The sequence below is a fragment of the Lissotriton vulgaris genome, chromosome 1_1 (genome assembly GCF_964263255.1).
Source record: "Lissotriton vulgaris chromosome 1_1, aLisVul1.2, whole genome shotgun sequence".
In the NCBI taxonomy this organism is placed as follows: Eukaryota; Metazoa; Chordata; class Amphibia; order Caudata; family Salamandridae; genus Lissotriton; species Lissotriton vulgaris.
In genome coordinates, this window is record NC_141685.1 from 770,293,310 (window position 1) to 770,314,189 (window position 20,880).

At 50.0% G+C, this 20,880-nt stretch overlaps 1 protein-coding gene across 3 annotated transcripts in view; it reads left to right on the plus strand.

Moving 5' to 3' along the window:
* The window catches only part of PRRC2C (proline rich coiled-coil 2C), a 1,200,196-nt gene that overhangs the window by 1,007,201 nt on the left and 172,115 nt on the right, over positions 1–20,880 (plus strand). For all 3 annotated transcript variants that reach the window (XM_086955980.1, XM_086955997.1, XM_086955989.1), the window contains exon 28: positions 4,044–4,272. In XM_086955980.1, the coding sequence (XP_086812106.1) occupies positions 4,044–4,272 (229 nt within the window). The remainder of the gene's footprint in view (positions 1–4,043; positions 4,273–20,880) is intronic.

Below are 20,880 nucleotides of genomic sequence, written 5' to 3' on the forward strand. Positions count from 1 at the left end.
CTGTGTTCCTTCCCTTAAACTATGTTGAAACTAAAACTCAATTGGCATCTTTGGACACCTGTCAGCTCCTAGTAAATGGTACCCTAGGTACCCAGGGCATAGTGACCAGAGAAGATCCCTTAGGGCAATTCCTGGGCACTGTAGGTGCAGTGATGCCATTAAGAGTATATGGTCCTGGCAGGTTGTCATTACGAACTCCACAGCACCATAATGGCTACACTGAAGACTGACAGGTTTGGTACCAAACTTCTCAGCACATTAAACCCGCACTGATGCCAGTGTGAGATTTAATGTAAAATGCACCCGAGGGCATCTTAGAGATGCCCTCTGAAAACCTAACCTACAATCCACGTCTGGGCTGAGTGACTACAGAGGCTGCCACACAGCAGACATGTTGCTGGACCCCTGGGTGGAGAGCCCCCCACGCTCCTGGGCCTGCAACAATGTACATCCTGGGCGAGGTGCTAGGTCTCCTCCCAAGGGATGGGCAGAGGGAAGTTTCAAAGGCATGCTGCCTCTGTGAGCTTCTCCAGACCATTTGCTGTACCCAGCAACTGGCCCCTACCAGTTCTGACCCCCACTTTGGCGGGAAGACTGGCGGGAAAAACTACGTCAGGAAGGGGATGTGCCAGGCTGTGCCAACCCCACCCCTCAGGTGGGGGAGACGAGGTGAAGCACGAAGTCAGAAAAAAGTGGGGGCATACCAGTGAAAGAAAGATTGCACTTTCTCACACAATGTTAATATTTTTTAACTTCACATAAAGACCTTAACTCCCTAAATTCTAAGTGGCTATGAGGGGTGAGGTAGAGCTCCTCAACCTGTTTCTCTGTCATTGTTATCTACACTAACAGCTGGGTTCTTGTAAAGAGACATTCTAACAAAAATTCAAACCCCTCTTGCCCCTAACTGAAGTGAGCTTTTATTATCCAAAATTCTAAAGGGACTTAACCAAGGCCCTAACAAGACTTTTAGTAATTCTTGGCAGAATTTGTCAATTCAAAAATCAGAATTCTAAAGATAATTTAAGAGTGTGATCAGCTGTTGACCAAGTCAGTCCAACAAATCAAAGTTAAAGTAAATCCCACCGCTGCCACCAATATAGGAATCGGGCTCTGAATATACTGTACCAAAATGAGATGTAGTGTGCAGAGAGTCCAGTAGAACCCTAAAGGTAGGCAGAGCTAAAAGTAGATAGCACCTTATTCTCTATTTGTTGTAGTGTGGGCAAGCATTAAGGTTTTATCAGAGGGTAGTGTTAAGCATTTGTTGTACACACCCAGGCAGCAAATTAATTAACACACGCAAAGACTGTACTTATTTGTGGGAGTTGGTATTCTGGAGTTGGAACCAGGGTTCCCCCAGGGTCAAGGATACACTCTCAACATGCCCTCAGTGGCACTAGGGTGGCTGGGTGCAGAGTGCTGCGTCCCATTGTTATCCAGTGGGGAATAGGGGGCCTGCGGTTGGTGGCTGCTCACGAGCAGCATACAGGGTTGTGGGAGCAAAGCTCCTAGTGTTAGGCTCAGGGCAAAGGGAGATCTGAGTTAGCACCCAAAGTACAACCGCAGAGGCTTAGGGGTGGCTGGCTACAGGGTGCTGTTTTGGTGTCGGGTGCCCTGTTTTCAATGGGGATTCTCTGGTTGCAATAAAGACTGCAGGCTCGGGGACGAAGATCTTCTGTAAGTGACCACCAGTTGGAGAGGTAAGTTGGGATGTCTGGGGATGCTGGTACACTGGCGGTTGAGCGACCCAAGGCCATTGGTCGTCAGGTGCAGGGCTGTCTTTAAGCATTTGATTTTCTTAATGGCTATGGTCACGGTGGGGGGGATCATCCAGAAAGAGACTGCAGGCGTTGTTTCGAGATTCGGGGCAGGTCAGAGATCACCAGATCTCATGACAGGATTGCCGGGGAAACTACCTCGTGGTGTTGGGCCAGAGTGTCTAGACTCGCAGTTTTGGCCAGAGTCTGTGGGTTAACAAATCTGGTGCTCACAGGAGACAGTCTGGTTTAGAAGGCAGGGCAGGTCCTTCAGGTTCTTGTGGTCTGTTGGCCACACCTGGTTTTTGCTGGAGCAGGTTTGAGGTGTTGACAGGCCAGTAGGGCTGGGGCCAGGTCAGTGGGAGTCCTCCTCCGCTTAGTTCAGCACAGCTTCTTCGGCAGCAAAGGGCTGGAGTAACTCACATAGGCGGCAAGCATATGAAGCTCCCCTTCGTGTACCGTGCCCATCCTGGGGGAGGATGTGCATTGTTTCAGACCCCCGAGAACAGCAGGCTCTCGACCCAAGGGTCCAGAAACATGTCTGATGGTGACAGCTGGCGTGTTACCACTCAGTTAGGTCACAAGAGTTAGGTCGTTTTTCAGAGGACATGTCTAAGATGCCCCCTGAGTGCATTTTTCATTCAATCCCACACTGGCATCAGTGTGGGTGTAATGTGCTGAGAAGTTTGATACCAAACTTCCCAGTTTTCAGTAAAGCCATTATGGTGCTGTGGATTTCGTAATGACAAACTCCCAGCACCATATACTCTTAATGTGTTTAGTGCACTTACATTGTCTAAGAATTGTCTTTGACACTGTAGGGGTACAGGGCTCATGCACCTGTACCCTCACCACTGGTATAGTGCACCCAGCTAGAAAGGTGGCTGACCTATGCCAGGGCAGTCTGTGTAGGCATGGCACCCAGGGATGTGTGCCATGTCGACTCTTCACTTTGTTTTGCACCAAAACAAGCAACCTGCAATGGCTGTGTGTGTTTGAGTGTGTGACGGTACAGGGCCACTAGGGGTGGCACAATAAGTGCTGCAGCCCTTCGAGGTCTTCCCTGGCTGCAGTGCCCTTGGTCCCTATGGTACTTTTTACAAGGGCCTGAGTTCCAATTGGGTTTTGTCTCAATGTAGTTTAAGGAAAGAACATAGGCCCTGGGTACCTGGTTGGTAGGAACCCAGGGCACACACAGTCAAAGTACATCAGCAGTTTGGCGAAAGTGGGGGCAACAATGCAAAAAGAGGGCACTTTCTTACAGTAATGTATTGTCATCTTTTACCTCTGCCTACCTTTGGGCTCCACTAAACTCTGTGCACACTATACCTTACTTTGGTACAGTATATACAGAGCCAGCTTCCTACAGATGTTCAAGATGATGGGTCTCTTGGAGGATCCCTTGGGGACTCCACAGCTGTTCTCTGTAGGTTTTGCTGAGAACGGTGGGAGTTTGACTCTCTGGATTCTGCTGGTGAGGTAGGAGCGAATCCACTCTTGCCCTTTTTTACGGATGCCGGCGTAGTGGAGTCTTGTGCTGAGGGTGTGGTATGAGACTGTGTCAAAGGCAGCAGAGACGTCCAGAAGGATGAGAGCTCCGGTTTTGCCTCGGTCTAGGAGAGTGCAGATGTGGTTAGTTGCGGCGAGGAGCACAGTCTTGGTGGTGTGGTTGCTCCTATAGCAAGATTAGGAGGGTTTCTTCAGCAGGGGATTGATCTTTGCGGGTTTCAAGTCTTCAGGGAAGGTGGCGGATTCGATGGAGCAGTTGATAGTGTCAGAGTTCGGGGACGTTCTAGGTGTCTAAATTAGTATAAATATCTGTTATTTTTCAAAATTGATGTCAGATTTTCTTATTGATTCTCATTTATTGACTGTGTGTGCCACAAATGCCTAACACTCACCTCTGATAAGCCTCGGACTGCTCAACCACAGTACCACAAATAGAGCACTGTAGGATTGTTAAAGCAAGCTCCTGTACACTAGTAAGGGATACCTGGACTCTTTACACAGTGCGCCTCATTTTGGTACACTATATAGAGCTAGCTTCCTACACTGGGGATGCCTTGTTTCTCTACTAGTAAATCACTGCTCACCTTCTTAAAACACTATCTCAGTGCACATATTGGGTCATCAATTTCTTAATGATTTTTCACAAAATCCAACCTGCAATTAAGTTACCTGCCACGCTTTAGAAGTTGACTGCGACAGCTGCTCTTGACCAAGCATTTCATGTGACATGGGCATCCAAACACTGTTAACATGCATTTTCATGTCTCCTTATAGATCTCAGCCAACTTTCATGCAAAACATGTCTCAACCGTCCCAAATGGTTCTCTCTGGAGCACCCTTACATAATTTCCCAGGAGTGCAGCACCAGGATCTTGCTAAAGCGCAATCCAGCATGACCTATCAACAGGCCTCGAGCACTCAACCAATTCCAATCTTATATGAGCACCAGCTCAGCCAGTCAGGTCTTGGTGGATCTCAACTCATGGACACTCATCTCCTTCAGGTAAGGGTGTTCATGCCTGCTGTACATTTCAACTGTATTGTGAACTATCACCACTTTAGGGACGGGGGGCATGGGGGCTGCTATTTACTGTGATACTGAACTCAAGTAATGTTGATGGACCAGGAAATAGACTGAATAGACCTACTGCTGATTAGCGTCCATAAAATAAGCAAACTATTAAAAAATAGTAACAAAATGATGTATACTACTTCTCGCAGATGCCTCACCCTCATAGTGTTTCTAGAGCTGGCATCAGTGCAAAAACTGTGGTTCTGACCTCTGCTTAACTTTTTTCAAAACTGCTTCTGGTGACATGTCTGCTGGTCTTGCCCCAAAGTCTGTTTGGGTGTTGGCCTTTGAACCGTTGCTTCAACTAAAACATGACTAGATGCAAGACAGTGCCAACCAAATTCTTACTCCTGTTACTAGGAAAGTGGCTTTCATTACGATGGAGGATCTTTTTGGATCTGATCCGGACACCGCCCAGCGCTGGTGGTACTTCTGTACCACTGTTCTATCCTGCTGTTCCTTTTCGCCCTGAGTGGCAGCCAGAGGAGAGCGAGGAGGACTGGGAGGGGTGTGTGGACCCTCTAGCAGACGAGCTAGAAGAGCCGGACTGGAGAGAGGAGTTGGGTGATGGCAGTGGGCTGGACACTTCCCCAGACCTTGGTATGTTTTCTCCTCCTACCGTGGCCAGGGAGGAAGGAGCCTCCTACGCTGTGGTGTTGCATAGGGCGGCTGAGGCCTTAAGTATCTTACGATGGGAGTCAGGACTAACCTCCTGACTGAGGTGCTTCAGCCCGGCAGCGGCCTCTTTGGAGCCGGTGCTGCCGTTCAATTAAGCCCTCGCAAACATCCTTCTGAGCACCTGGTCCAAGCCCAGCACAGCGGCTCCTGTGGATAGGATGATTACCAGACGCCACTGCCCAGCCCCGGGAGACCCAGTTTTCCTCTCCTAACACCCTACCCCGGAGAGCTTGCTGGTCCAAGCCTCAACATACAAAGGCATGTTCCCTACTGCTCCCCCAGATAGGGAATCCAAGAAGCTGGACCATCTTGGGAAGAAGTAGTTTTCTTCCACCAGCTTAAGACTGCAGTGGGTGAACACTGCATGTCTCTTGGGCTGCTACACCCACTCTGTGTGGAACACGGTTGATCAAGTGCTGCCACAGTGCCCGGAGAAGGCACGGACTGTACTCCTGTGCGGTTGCAGATGGTAGAGACTAAGTTTGCCGTTCGATGTGGGCTGGATACTGCTGACTCGCAACGTCAGTAGCCTTGAGACGCGACGCCTGGCTAAGGTCCACTAGTTTTTCAGGGGATGTCCAATTGAGCCTTTTGGACATGCCCTTTGATGACCGTCACCTGTTTGGCAGCAAGGCGGACAATGCTCTGGAGTGCTTCAAGGACTCAAGCTAGGGCCATATCCTTGGGCCTCGCTGCCACATCTCGCCCGTCCAGTTCGCCTTTCGCCCCTTTCATGGCTATGGAAGGGGTGCCCCACCACGTTCCACCCTGGGCCACAGGCCAGCTCAAGCTACTGAACCTCTGCGTGGCTGGGGACCTAGCGCTGTGGGTCTAGGGGCCAGCGGGCCCGCCAGTCCACCAGTGCCTCCTCTGCATCAGCCTCCAAGCCTTTCAGGGCCACCACTTGCCAGTGGGTGGCTGGATTTGCCATCTCCTCCCCAACTGGCACAACATCACGCCAGACAAGTGGGTTTTGCAGATAGTCTGAAGGTGCTACTCCCTCCCCTACAAGACTATCCCTCCCTCCATGCCACCAACACTCCATCGCATGTAGGAGGATAACTTGGCCCTTCTCTGTCAGGAAGTTGCGGTTCTCTTATAAAAGGGATTCATCGAGCAACTCGTTAGGACAGAAGCAGTTTTTGTTGTTTTTCCCGCTACTTTCTGGTCCCCAAGATGGACAAAGGCTAGCGTACAATCTTGGATCTCAAAGACGTCAACCGCTTCTTCTGAAAGGAGAAGTTCAAAATGTTGCCATTAGCTCAGGTTTTGTCTGCCCTCAACTCTGGAGACTGGATGGTAGCGTTGGACTTTCAGGACGCTTATTTCCACATCCCCGTCTTGCCGGCCCACATGCGGTACCTACGGTTTACTGTAGGTCACAAGCATTTTCAGTTTACCGTGCTTCCCTTTGGACTTACCAGCGCCCCTTGGGTGTTCACGAAAGTGGTGGATGTGGTCTCAGCTCATCTGCGCAGATCAGGGGTTCCAGTCCTCCCCTATCTCGATGACTGGCTGTTGAAGGCAAGCTCGTCCCAGGCTGTCGTTGTGAGAAAGTGGCTCTATATATACTGTACCAAAGTAAGATACAGTGTGTATAGAGTCCACAATCCCTAGAGGTTTAACTGATGTTTAAGTCAGGTGTGACCTTAATCTCTAAAGTGGTAGCTTGGTCGAGCAGGAAGGCAGTACCAGAGGACAGTGTAAAGCGTTTTTCTGATGGATACATCTGCCAGTGGATTCCTCACCTTGTGAATATCCCCTGCGTCCGCAACATTCAGAAATTTTTTGTAGATTCGCGCCGACGTGTACGACGTCACAGAAGCACGGCATCGCTCGCGGCTCCGCTGACGTCACCGACACCATAATAGTCCCACGTTAGCGTGATGACATCAGTTCCTTTTTTTCCGCGTTGTTGATGCGAACGGTTTTCGAGGGATCCTCTGTAGCTTGATAGTAACTTTGTTACTGTTTGTTGTTTTCGTGTTTCTTGTATCGCTTTTGCCAGGCGATATGTCATCGAAGAAGACCGGATTCAAGCCGTGTGGTAAATGCAGTAAGATGATGTCGATCACGGACCCGCATGAAGACTGCGTTTGGTGCCTGAGCTCGGACCATGATGTCCAGGGATGTCCATCCTGTAAGAAGATGAATCCCAAGGCCCTTTGTGAGAGAGAGGCGAAGCTCCTGGTTGCCAAGATGAAGGGTAAAAAGGACAGGAAGAGCTCGAAGCCGCGGTCGAGATCTCGTTCGAAGTAGCCCTCGAGGTCTTCATTGGGGCATTCTTCCAGATCTGCTAAAAAGAAGAACATGAAGAATAAGCATGGATCACGTCATCATTCTGGGAAGGATTCAGATTCGAGACCAAAGTCGCCAATGAGAAGACATCGTAAGGATGAGGTTTCTCCTTCACCAGAATTTCTGAATCCGGAAGGTGAGGCTTCACCTATGGAGTCGCCAGAGCATTCACCGGCTCCGGTGTCGAATCCTTCTCCTGTTCCGTCTTGCTCACCAACTCGAGAGAAAGAAGAGGCTCCATTGCCAGAGGGTTCGAAGACTCCGTGCACCAACCCGAGGTGGAAGTAGAGATGCCTCCGGTTCCTCGGGTTCATACCCTCCTTTTCCAGCCCCAGGTCAATACCCTACACAGTTTTTAAACGCAATGGTTGGAGTCTATTCAAGAGCCTTGTACCCCTCTGTAGCACCGGTTGGTCCCATGGGTCCGTAGGCATTTAACCTAGGAGTCCCCCAGTCTTATGCTTCGGTGCCGTTCTTGCCATTTATGCCGGCTCAGACACCGCCTTGGCATTTCTCGGCACCGCCGAAGCCTTCAAGGCCGAAGCTTTCGACGCCGATGCCTTCGTCACCGGCGCCGGTTCTGGTCTGACCTCGGGAACAGCGGCCTGGTCCACCGGCTCCGAGCTTGACGCCGGCTCCGTCTGAGTCAATTCCGGATCCGCCGACGCAGTTCCCAAAGGAGGGGTCGAGGCGTGAGGCCCAGCGACTCCTGGAGGAGCAAACGTGCCGAGATGGAAGAGGGCGAGTTGCAGGATTCTGAGGATGTTTTTGACGATTTAAGGGAGGCTAGTGAACTGGAGCTCTCTCCTGATTGGGATTTAGCCTCTGTCTCTGATGCCCCTTCTAAGGATGTGACTCCATACCATGCAGTCATCAGGAGGCGGCAGATCTATTGAACTTAACTCTTCCTACTGCAGAGTTCAAGTCAAACATTTTGACAGAATTCCTCCATTCACCATCCTCTGTTGTAGAGCCCATGCTACCTTTCAATGAGGCTTTGACGGAGTATATCTTAGAAGTGTGGAATAGACCTCTTACAGCTCCTGCTGTTTCAAAAGCTGTTGCGAGAAGATACAGGGTGGCTTCTGGTGACCCAGACTTGACCCAGAAGTGTGGAATAGACCTTTTACAGCTCCTGCTGTTTCAAAAGCTGTTGCGAGAAGATACAGGGTGGCTCCTGGTGACCCAGACTTTTTATCTTCGCATCCTTTGCCAGAGAGCTTGGTTGTACAGGCTGTGTGAGAAGTTGGCCTGATATTCAGTGTTCACTATTCTAGTGATCACTATGTATCAGTCCAAACAACCCTTATGGTGATTGGTTGTAAGTCAACCTTATAGACCAGCTATTGTAGTAGCATGGACAAGAGCAGTCTTCGGGCTAAACTCTAGAGGGCGTGTTAAGCCAGCTGTTATACCATCACATATACCCCTTGAACACCAAGTGAAAGGACACCACACAAGTGTTATGAAAATAAACAGTGTATTTATTTAGATCACAACAGCCCTGTACTCTTTATGAGGACAGAGTACTAAGCACACAACAAAACTCTTACGAAAATACTTTGAATTGCACAATTTACACAAATGCCCGAGGGGCACGAAAAACCATATACTATGGAAGTAGAATGCAAAATTACTAGCAGGTAAGTACTAGACTAATAGGCTTTGGAATCGCTAGGACTACGTTACTGAACCTTCAGATTACTAGTAGGAGGCCTAGGGGACTCGGGTGCAGAGTGTGCACTCTCACGCAGGATGCGGGACAAAGTCTATGGGAGCTAGTAAAAGCAAAGTTAGTGTTCTCGGGAGAACCCGATATGGTAATGTGATTGGCGTGAAACTGGAGGGTGCAGGGGGCTTGACATTTTCACTGACGGAAAGAGACAGAAGTCTGGCATGTCAGATCAACTTGTGCTTCTATCATATCTGATATCTGGTGTTTAGGAACTGAGCTATCGGGGCGGAAAGGTCTCTGGGGGAGAAGCTATTCTATACTGACTGTGAGTGCGTGTATAAGCGCCTGAGTGTCTGGATGAGAAGCGTGGGGGCATGGGCCTTCCATGGGGCATGGTAACAGAGGCTATGAATTACTTGCACGGAGACAGGCCGGCCCTTTGGCTCTGCAGCTGGGGAATGTTTACTGAAGCTAGTAGGCAGGAATGTATCTTCGAGGAGCGGAACAGATAACCCGAAGGTTGTAGTCAGTCTTGGCAGGCAGCAGGCTGAGCTGAGCGTGGTGGGCCGCGCTGAAAGTAAGGCAGAGTTCACGGGTACAGGGGCAGCCTGGGCTGAGGCTGTCAGAGTCAGAAGAAAGAAAAAGGCTCGATGGCAGAAATTCTGGGCCTACTTTGCCAGAGCTGAAAAACATGTAGAGTGCATTACAAAAAGACGTTGGCATGGCATACTTAGGAACGGACTATCCAACCCATTCAGGGTGGGTCTGAAAGAGGACATGTTAACGTTGGACGCAAATGTATTTGCGTCTTCATAGCTGGCACAGGAGGGAAGTTACATGCACTTTAACTCGTACATGGAGACGGTGGGGTACACGATAGGGAACATAACTTGACCAAAAATTTATATTTCCTCAAGACCAGCAGTGGTGATGTCGTCGGGCGTCGTCGGGCAGGCCACAAGCCAGCGGGCTAGTAGCCAGACAACGCGGTGAGCAGCAAAAAGCAGAAGGGCCCCACGCAGATCTCGTGGATGCTGGGAGGCTGGACTTCGGTGCTGGAGCTGCTCAGGGTCGGGGCTTCTCGGTCCCCAAAGCACTCACCAGAGGATCCCTCGGCGGTCGTGCTGGATAGAAGTCGTGCAGTTCTGATGATGGCCGGTCCCTCGAGGTCTCGTCGCACCTACGGTTCTCAGCTTAGAGGTAGGTAGAGGTCAGAGGTGCCAGGGAAGCCGGGTCTCGTCGAGCTGCTCAGTCGGATTCCGGAGGAAGGACATGCAGCAAACCGCAGAGTTCTTAAATGGTGCCTGTGGATGCAGGGTGACTACTCCTTAGTCACAAGGGAGAAATCTTGAGAAGAGTCGAGAGTTCCTTTCGTGGAAAGTAGTTTCTTGATTCAAAGATGATCTAATCTGAAAGGGTCCCCGCTCCTGCCTTTATCCTAAAGAAAGGGGTGGGTACACGACTAGGTCCTGCCCTAGGGGTGGGACCAGGAAGAGGGGTGGTTACACCCCTCTCCCATGCCGGACTTTCCCCAGGCCAGGGGCTGGTGTGCCCCTGGAACTGGTTCTAGCCGGCAGATGCGTAGTGAGCACTGGGGTGCCACTTGCAGTCACCTTCCTGTAAAGCCCTGCCTACCCAGGATACACAAAACCCTGTCTGGGATGGTGCTAGCACCGCCCCTGACAGGAAACCCTTTGTCCAAGCTCCCCTCTGGGAAGGACTCCCAGCTGCAGGGGGTCAGACTCGTGTCTTTGGTGGCAGCATCCATTTTGTGATGCTGAGGCTTGAGTTAACTTTAACCGGGGTTCACGGTTACATACATGTCGTGTCCCTCTAGAAGGGTGGAATGCTAACCCCGTCGCCAGAGTTGGCGAGGGGTTAGTATTCAAATTCGTATGACACCTTACTCGACATGTTTTGATAAAGCGATACCAAAGATAGCATTTAACCGCGAGGATTAGAATGCACTTAAGAGTATATGGTACGCGTTATCATGGAACAGCTATTAGGACTTGGTTCCGCAAGCTGCAAACGGGCTCAGCTCATGCCAGAGCACCATCTCACACGATTCCAAGCACTCTGCCTTCAGGATTGTCAAGGCATGCCATAGGAGTGACTGATAGGAATCTGTGTGTCCATTTTTAGGGTTAGATATAGGTATACTATATCTAAAGGAAAGGGTGATTACAACACCTTGTCCCAGCTGTCGTGCAGCCAGTTGTGTCAGATTTAGATGGCCAGCCAGGGTTTGCATAATACATGCTGCAGCCCCTGGTAGGCCCTGGGTACACCTATGCCCTGAGTTACAGCGTCTGATAAGGTGGCCCAGTACCAATTAGATATGTACCTAGGGTACATGGAATCCATTTTAGAGAGAGAGCAGTGGGCCTGGGGCCCTGAATAGCAGGCTCCCAGGTCAACTAAGTCGGAAAACCAGCAAAACACCAGGCAAAAAGTTGGGGGCAACCATAGTCGGGTATCAACCTTCCTACAGGCTGCCTGCTCCAAAAAATCTGCAGGTGCTTTTCCTCAGGTGTCTGGGGACAAGGAATCAAAAAAGCAGGACCAAGCTGCAAAGAAAGTCTTTTCATCGGGATCTATGGCTCTCAAGTCAACAAATGCTACATGTCTCTTGGGGCGTTATATCCATGCTTTGATGGATTCTGTCAAACAGCTGGCTCTTAAGATTCCAGAGGAAGATAGAAAAAACTTTAATGGGGTTCTAGTTGACACTCAGGCTGCTGCTCAGCAGGTCATTCAGAGTGGGTTACACACTGCTGACTCGGTGGCGAGAGTAATGGGATATTCAGTTGCCACCAGAAGGGCGGTTTGGTTGAAGTCCTCCAAATTCTCAACCGATGTTCAGGCTGCCTTAATGGATCTACCCGTTGATGGTTTAGGCCTTTTCGGGAAAAAGGCATACAATATGCAACAGGTGCCTATCTCCGGATCACAACGAAGAAAACTGTTCAGCTTGTGCTCCGTTCCGGTCGAAGAAAATGATCCGGAACCGAAGAGCTGCTCGACAAGAGATGCAGCAACAGGCACCTGAACCGGAAAGCATTTTCGACGACTGTGAGAAGTTGGCCTGATGTATGATGCTCACTAGTTCTAGTGATCACCTTGTACCAGTCCAAACAACCCTTATGGTGATTGGTTGTAAGTCAACCTTATAGACCAGCTATCCTAATGGTAGCATGGACAAAGCAGTCTTAGGCTAAACTCTTTTGGCATGTGAAGCCAGCTGTTTTACCACATATAACCTCTTGAATACCAAGTGAAAGGACATCGCACAGGTTGTTATGAAAATAAACAATATATTTATTAATAACAGACACCTCTGAACTCTTTAAGAGATCAGAGGGCTAAGCACAGGACAAGACTCTTAGGAAAAATACGTTTAAGTTGCAAGAATTACAATGGTGCCCTAGGGGCACGAGAAACCATATACTAAACAAGTGGTATAAGGAAATCGATAGAAGTGGAGCTGTCCAGAGGCTGTAGGATCGCTGGGACTACACTATCCTAACCTTAGGTAAGTAAGAGGAGGCCCACGGGATGCGTGTGCAGAGTGTGAACTCACACGCGAGATGCGTAACAAAGTCAATGGACAGTACAAATTACGAAAAGGTAAGTAATAGACTGTCCTTACTAGCTAGGACTAAAACGACTGGAAATCTGGACACTAGGAGGGTCAATCTACCCTTGAGCACCGAAATGCTCTTGTTACCTCACCCACGGGCTGCGGGTGCATAGATGTCAAAGTGTCGGGTTTCCGCGTTGAAGTCTATGGAGCCTTGAAGAAAGATGCTGCAGGCGACCAGGAGGAAGCTGTCCGTAATGATCCACGGGTGGATCAAGGAAGATGAAGACCTGAAAGCAGAGGGGACAATGTTCACAGTCACTAGCCAGTGACTGGTGTGGAACCAGGAAGGAACCAGATGTGGAAACTTGACTCTGCAGCCACGTGGACCAGGAGGTGTCTTCGATGGCCAGGATGGAGGAACGAGCTGTCCCACGCAGGCTCTCGCTGTCGGCGGTGTTGGTGCCGGATTCGGCGTCAACAGGCCTTGGCAAAGGCAACCCACGCGGTGAGTGGAAAAGGCATCTAGTGCGGACCTGGAGGGTCCGGCGTGCTTCTCCTTTGCAGGGAAGCAGGGACCAGTGTGGAGCAACCAGACCAGCGTTGTAGATTTCAAGGATCGTCGTCTAGGAGGCCACTAGCCAGTCGGCAAGTGACCAGACAACGCGCGGAGCAGCAATCAAGAAAAAGGGCCCCACGCAGATCTCGTTGATGCTGGACGGCTGATCTTCTCTGCAGGAGCTGCTCGGGGCTGGGGCTTCTCAATCCCCAAAGCACTTCGTCGAGGATGCCTCTGAAATCGTGCTGGAGGCGAAGTGCAGTTTCTTCAAGATGGCCGGTCCCACGTGTCTCGCCGCACCCACGGATCTCAGCTGTGCTGCAGATGTGAGCTGAGGTCGGAGAGGTCTGGAAGTCTGGGTCTTGTCGGGCTCTGAAGTCTGGATCCACCAGGGAAGTCGACCATGTGAACCGCTGGAACGCTTGATGGTGCCTGCTTGTGCAGGGTGGTCACTCCTTGGCCACAAGGGAGATTTCTTCAGTCTTCTGTGGAGCAGAACGTCTAAGTCCAGAGTTTCTTCTTGTAGATTCAATTCAGGATAATCTAATTTGGAATGGGACCAGCTCCTACCTTTATTCGCCTAAAGGGGGCTGTACTATGACTAGTTCCCTCCTATGGGTGGGACCAGGAAGCGGGGTGGTTACACCCCCTATCCTTTGTCCGGTTTTGCGCCAGAGCTGGGGCTGGATTGCCCCAGCAACTGGTTTGAACCGGGGTATGCACAGGGACACCTTGTGTGCCCCAGGCATGTCTCATTCCTTTCAGGCCTGTCCTACCTAATACACAAAATCCTGTCTGGGGTGGTGCTAGCACCTCCCAAGGCAGGAAACCCTTTGACCAGGCCTCCCTCGCTGGAAGGAGGTCAGACTTGTGGCTGTGGTGGCAGCATCCATTTTGTGATGCTGAGGCTCGAGTTAACTTTAACCGGGGTTCCCAGTTACATACATGTCGTGTCCCTCTAATTGGGTGGAATGCTACCCCCGTCGCCAGAACTGACGAGGGGGTAGTATTCCAATTCGTATGACACCTTACTCGACATGTTTTGATAATGCCATGCCAAAGTTAGCAATAACTGCGAGGATTATAACGCACTTAAGAGTATATGGTATAGCGTTATCATGGAAACAGCTAAAGGACTTGGTTCCGAAAGCTGCAGACAGGCTCAGCTCATGCTAGAGCACCATCTCACATAATTCCATGCACTCTGCCTCCAGGATTGTTAAGGCCTGCCATAGGACTAACTTATAGGAGGATATCTGTCCATTTTAGGTTTAGATATAGGTATACTATATCTAAAGCAAAGGGTGATTACACCTGCTTGCCCCAGCTGTGTTACCAGCCAGTTGTCTGTTTAGATGGCCAGCCAGGGGTGGCACAATACATGCTGCAGCCCCTGGTAGGCCTTGGGTGACCTTATGCCCTGGGTACCTATGGTACACTGTACAAGGACTTACTAGAGTGACCCAATACCAATTGGTAAATGCACCTAAAGTACATGGATGTCAATTTAGAGAGAATAGCTTGGCTGTGGGTCTGATTAGCAGACCCACAGCCAGGGAAAGTCGTAAACCAGTGAAGCAAAAAGCAAAAATCTGGGGTGACCATAGGATTGCAGACCCTACTCTCCTACAACGACTAACATGAACTCCCAAAGGCAGCGGACTCCGACCTAGAACTAGTCACATTAGAAGACCAGTCTGACTCAGATGACGACATCTCAGGTGCAAACTGTGAGTACCAAAGCCCCTGCCCTGCCTCCACCTCCAGACAAGGCTCCGGTCAAAGCATTGTCTAAAAGCCGTTGCCGCGACCGAAACACCGCTTCAGAAGCCCTGCCTTTCGACTCAGCTCCGAAGACCATACCCAAGCCTTCCGGTACCCCGGGACCAAAACACTTACCAAAAAGGCCGTTGACTCAAAAACGGCCGCAGAGCCGAGAAAGGTCGCCGACATTAAAAAAGTGGTTGATCTGAAAAAAGCCGTCGAACCAAAGAAGGTCATCGAACCGAAAAACACCGTCAACCCGAAGAAGGTAGTCGATCCAAAGAAGACTGTCGGCCCAAAGAAGGTCGTCAATCCAAAGACTCTCACCGAGCCGAAGAAGGCAGTCGAACCGAAAATGGCAGTCGACCCGAAAAAAGTTGTTGAGCCGAAAAGAGCCGACAAAGGACGTCGAGCCGAAAAAAGCTGAATAGAAAAATAAAAACAAGCTAGCAACCGATCCAAAAATATCGGCGCCGAAGCCACGGACAGTGGAAGAAGAGCTCTTTCAGCCTGATCCAGTGAGCCCAGACCAAAATAGACTGTATATAGAACTTGATACAGGACTCCCTGACTCAGAGCACTGTTCCTGACCTTCACAAATCAGCAATCATAATCCCTATTCTTAAGAAGCCTGGCGCCGATCCGACTTCCCTTCCCAACTACTGCCCCATCTCCCTTCTCCCGTTCTTGGGTAAAGTCCTGGAAAGCCACGTCACTAAAGTTCTGAGTGCCTTTGTGGAGGATAGCTGCAGTTTAGCCCCCTGCTAGGCGGGCTTTCGTCCATCACACTCCACTGAAAAGTTAGTTTTTTCTGTTATGGGCAAGCTCAGAGAGGGGATGGATGTCAACACGCCCCAGGCATTGGTCCTCCTTGATCTGTCAGCCGCCTTCGACACGGTTGATCATTCCATCCTTCTTTCCCGTGTCGAGGCTGCTGGCATTAGGAGACATGCTCTGGTTTGGCTTACCTCCTTTCTGAGTGGCCGCACACAGGCCCGTCCATCTGGCCGACTTTTCCGCTACTCCACATAAGGTTCAATGTGGCGTTCCTCAGGGCTCTTCCCTTTCCCCTCTTCTTTTTAATTTATAAATTTTCCCTCTTATTTTTGGCTTACAGCAGATGGAGGGCACTGTCTTCAATTACGCCGACGACCTCTGTAGGAGAGTAGGGTCTGCAATCCTATGATCACCCAGATTTTTTGCTTTTGTTTCACTGGTTTACGACTTTCTCTGGCTGTGGGCCTGCTAATCAGGCCCACAGCCTAGCTGTTCTCTCACTAAATTACAACGTGTACCTTAGGTGCATTTACCAATTGGTACTGGGCCACCTTATCAGACCCTGTAACTTGGGGCATAGGTGTACCCAGGGCCTACCAGGGGCTGAAGCATGTATTATGCCACCCCTGGGTGGCCATCTAAATCTGACACAACTGAATGCACTACAGCTGGGGCAAGGTGGTGTAATCACCCTTTGCTGTAGATATAGTATACCTATGTCTAACCCTAAAAATGGACACACAGATTCCTATCAGTCACTCCTATTCAGGCCTTGACAATCCTGAAGGCAGAGTGCTTGGAATCGTGTGAGATGGTGCTCTGGCATGAGCTGGGCCCGTTTGCAGCTTGCGGAACCAAGTCCTAATATAGCTGTTCCATGATAACGCATACCATATACTCCTAAGTGCATTATAATCCTCGCGGTTAAATGCTATCTCTGGTATCGCTTTATCAAAACATGTCGAGTAAGGTGTCATACGAATTGGAATACTAACCCCTCGCCAATTCTGGGGACGGGGTTAGCATTCCACCCTTCTAGAGGGACACGACATGTATGTAACTGTGAACCCCGGTTAAAGTTAACTCAAGCCTCAGCATCACAAAATGGATGCTGCCACCACAGACACGAGTCTGACCCCCCTGCAGCTGGGAGTCCCTCCAGCGAGGGGAGCTTGGACAAAGGGTTTCCTGTCAGGGGCGGTGCTAGCACCATCCCAGACAGGGTTTTGTGTATCTTGGGTAGGCAGGGCTTTACAGGAAGGTGACTGCAAGTGGCACCCCGGTGCTCACTACGCATCTGCCGGCTAGAACCAGTTCCAGGGGCACACCAGCCCCTGGCCTGGGGAAAGTCCGGCATGGGAGAGGGGTGTAACCACCCCCCTTCCTGGTCCCACCCCTAGGGCAGGACCTAGTCGCGTACCCACCCCTTTCTTTAGGATAAAGGCAGGAGCGGGGACCCTTCCAAATCAGATCATCTTTGAATCAAGAAACTACTTTCTACAAAAGGAACTCTCGACTTCTTCTTAAGATTTCTCCCTTGTGGCTAAGGAGTAGTCACCCTGCATCCGCAGGCACCATCTAAGAACTCTGCAGTTTGCTGCACGTCCTTCCTCCGGAATCCGACTGACCAGCTCGACGAGACCCGGCTTCCCTGGCACCTCTGATCTCTACCTACCTCTACAGCTAAGCTGAGAACCGTAGGTGGGACGAGACCTCGAGGGACCGGCCATCATCAGAACTGCACGACTTCTATCCAGCACGACCGCCGAGGGATCCTCTGGTGAGTGCTTTGGGGTCCGAGAAGCCCTGACCCTGAGCAGCTCCAGCACCGAAGACCAGCCCCCCAGCATCCACGAGATCTGCGTGGGGCCCTTCTGCTTTTTGGCTGCTCACCGCGTTGTCTGGCTACTAGCCCGCTGGCTTGTGGCCTTCCCGACGACAACCGACGACAACACTACTGCTGGTCTGGTTGCTCCAGACTGGCCCTTGCTCCCTTCCAAAAGAGGAGTACCCCGGACCCTCCTGGTCCACTCCAGACGCCATTTTAGGTCCACCGCGTGGGCTTGAATTTGCCAAGACTTGTTGCCCCAATCCTGGGTCCAGCGACGTCGACCGCAGATACCTTTGTGGGACAGCTCGCACCTCCATCCTGGTCGCCGACAACGCCTCCTGGTCCGTGAGACTGCAGAGCCCAGCGTCACCCACTCACCTGGTTGAGGTGACTACCATCCGGTGCCATCCTGATGCCCATCTGATCACTGGCTAGTGATTAAGAACTTGGTCCCCTCTGCTTTCAGGTGTCATCCATCTTCGATCCAGGCTTGGATCACTTCGAACAATCTTCACTGGTCGCCTGCCAGCAACTCCTTCTTTCAGGCTCCTGGTTCGTCAAAGAGGATTCCCGACGTCTTTTCAGACCTATGCAGCCGCAGCCCCTGGGCTAGGTAACTTCGGCATTTCGGTGCCCCAGCATAGCCTCACTATCCAAGGGTCCAGATCCACTGTCGTTTTCGACCTACCTAGTCTGGTTCGCCCGAGAACACTAACTTTGCGTTTACTAGCCTCCATAGACTTTGTCCCGCATCCCGCGTGAGAGTGCACTCTCTGCACCCGAGTCCCCTAGGCCTCCTACTAGTAATCTGAAGGTTCAGTAACGTAGTCCTAGCGATTCCAAAGCCTATTAGTCCAGTACTTACCTGCTAGTAATTTCGCATTCCACTTTTGTAGTATATGGTTTTTCGTGCCCCTCGGGCATTTGTGTAAATTGTGCAACTTAAAGTATTTTCGTAAGAGTTTTGTTGTGTGCTTAGTACCCTGTCCTCATAAAGAGTACAGGGCTGTTGTGATCTAAATAAATACACTGTTTATTTTCATAACACTTGTGTGGTGTCCTTTCACTTGGTGTTAAAGGGGTATATGTGATGGTATAACAGCTGGCTTAACACGCCCTCTAGAGTCTAGCCTAAAAACTGCTCTTGTCCATGCTACTAGGATAGCTGGTCTATAAGGTTGACTTACAACCAATCATCACCAATAAGGGTTGTTTGGACTGATACATAGTGATCACTAGAACAGTGAGCACTACATATCAGGCCAACTTCTCACAACCTCCAGCTCATTTTCAACCTTTCTTCCTCCCCCGAGTCTATTCACAATTTCCAATTGGTTATGATTTTTATCAGGGACTGGATGAACTGCAACCACGTTTAATTAAATCCAGATAAAACTGAACTACTACTCACAGGTGGCAGCTCCAGTCCCTGGACCCCATTATTTTGGCCCCCTTCCTTGGGTACTCCTCCCTCACCTTCCTCCTCAGTCAAGACACTAGGGATCACTCTCAACAATCACCTCACTCTTCATTCCCAGATCAGTTCAGTGGCGTCCTCTTGTTTTTTAATTCTTCGCACCATTCGTAAGATATCTCGTTTATTTTCTTTTTCTGCTCTTGAATTGACCCTATTGGCCATGACTATGGCAACATCTTGTACAATGGGGTCCCTGCCTATGATCGACGGCGCCTTCAAATGCCAGGCTGCTTGACTCATTTATGGCCTCTCTAAATCTCACCACGTCACTCCTCTACTTAAATCCTTGCATTGGCTCCCTATTCGGGAGTGGGCCCTATTCAAGATGGGCTGCACGGCTTTCCAGGCTCGCGCTGGAACTGCTCCAGCCTTTATTAATTCAGCAATCAAAATCTATGCTCCCAGGAGGGAGCTGCGTTCCTCTACCCAGTTCCTTCTGACTGTACCCCGTTTCAGGAAGAAAAGATCTGGGGGCGCTAAGTTCTCTGTCCTTGCACCCACCTTCTGGAACACCCTTCCCTCCACCATTAGATCCACGCCCTCTTACCTTGAGTTTAGCAAAGTCTTGAAGACCCTACTCTTCTCACAAGCCTTCCCGGGTCTAAGTATCCACTCACTGCCCTCCTGGGTCCGAATCCATAGCGTCAAGAAACCGCCTGGTAATCGTGCGCTAAATAAATACCTTAACTTCAACTTCATATAGCAGTTTACAATAAGAAAAAGAGAAGACTGGACACTGAGGCTCCTTCTCCTGTTCCTCCTAAGAAAAAGGACTTTGGGACATCCCCTTCTAGACCTTTCACACCTCCTCCTTTCACTCCTAACATGCCTTATGTTCCATATTCTTCTACACCTCCACACTATGATGAAGGAGAAGACATGGGTGAAGACCCTCAACAGGATTTTATAGACTCTGATGATCAAGGACACCAGGATCACACATGGGACGATCATAATGACCCTGATGACCCATATGATACACAACCCATACCCGATCCCTCGACATACTTCACAAAGCCATCTCCTACAGACGACACTGTCGCCTTTGACCAGTTAGTTGACAGAGCAGCTCAGTATCATGGCGTAAGCATGCACACTGACCCTGTAGAGGAAGATTTCCTATTTAACACCTTCCCAACATCAGAGAAAAGTGTACGTATGCTCCCTATGCTAAAGGGAGTACTAAAGCACGCACCAGACATCCTTAAAGACCCAGCCAGAGCGCATGTCCTCAATCCAAGAATTGAAAAGAAATATGAACCAGCCCCTACAGACCCCTCTTATATCAAGTCTCAGTTACCACTAGACTCTCTAGTTGTTTCTAATGCTAGGAAAAAGGCAAATTCGCAAATAACAGGTGATGCCCCCCCCCCCCCCGACAAGGAGTCAAACATCTTAGAACCTCAGGGAAAAGAGTGGCCTCTCAGGCAGAAAATACCTGGAGAATTGCCAATACACAAGCTCTTCTATCACGCTATGACAGAGCACACTATGATGAACTGGAGGGATTATTACAACACCTACCAGAACCCTATAAAACAAAAGCTAATGACCTCATACAGGAAGGGAAATTCATCACTAACACATCCATAAAATGCACCCTTGATGCAGCTGATACAGCCGCTAGATAGGTCTGTCAACACTAGTGTGTTGCTACGCTGGCATGCCTGGCTCCAGAGGTGCAATCTACCATACTTAATCAACCCAGTAACCAGGATTTCTTGTTTGGCCCTGCAGTTGATACCATCTTAGAAAAAATGAAAAAAGATACTGACTCCGCTAAGTCCATGGGTGCACTTCTTCAGCGGTTAAACCCCTTCAAAAAAAGTTGGTAGCCGACTCCACCACCCTCTAAAACCTACGGCCTATATCGCTCCTACCCACGCTTTGTAAATTA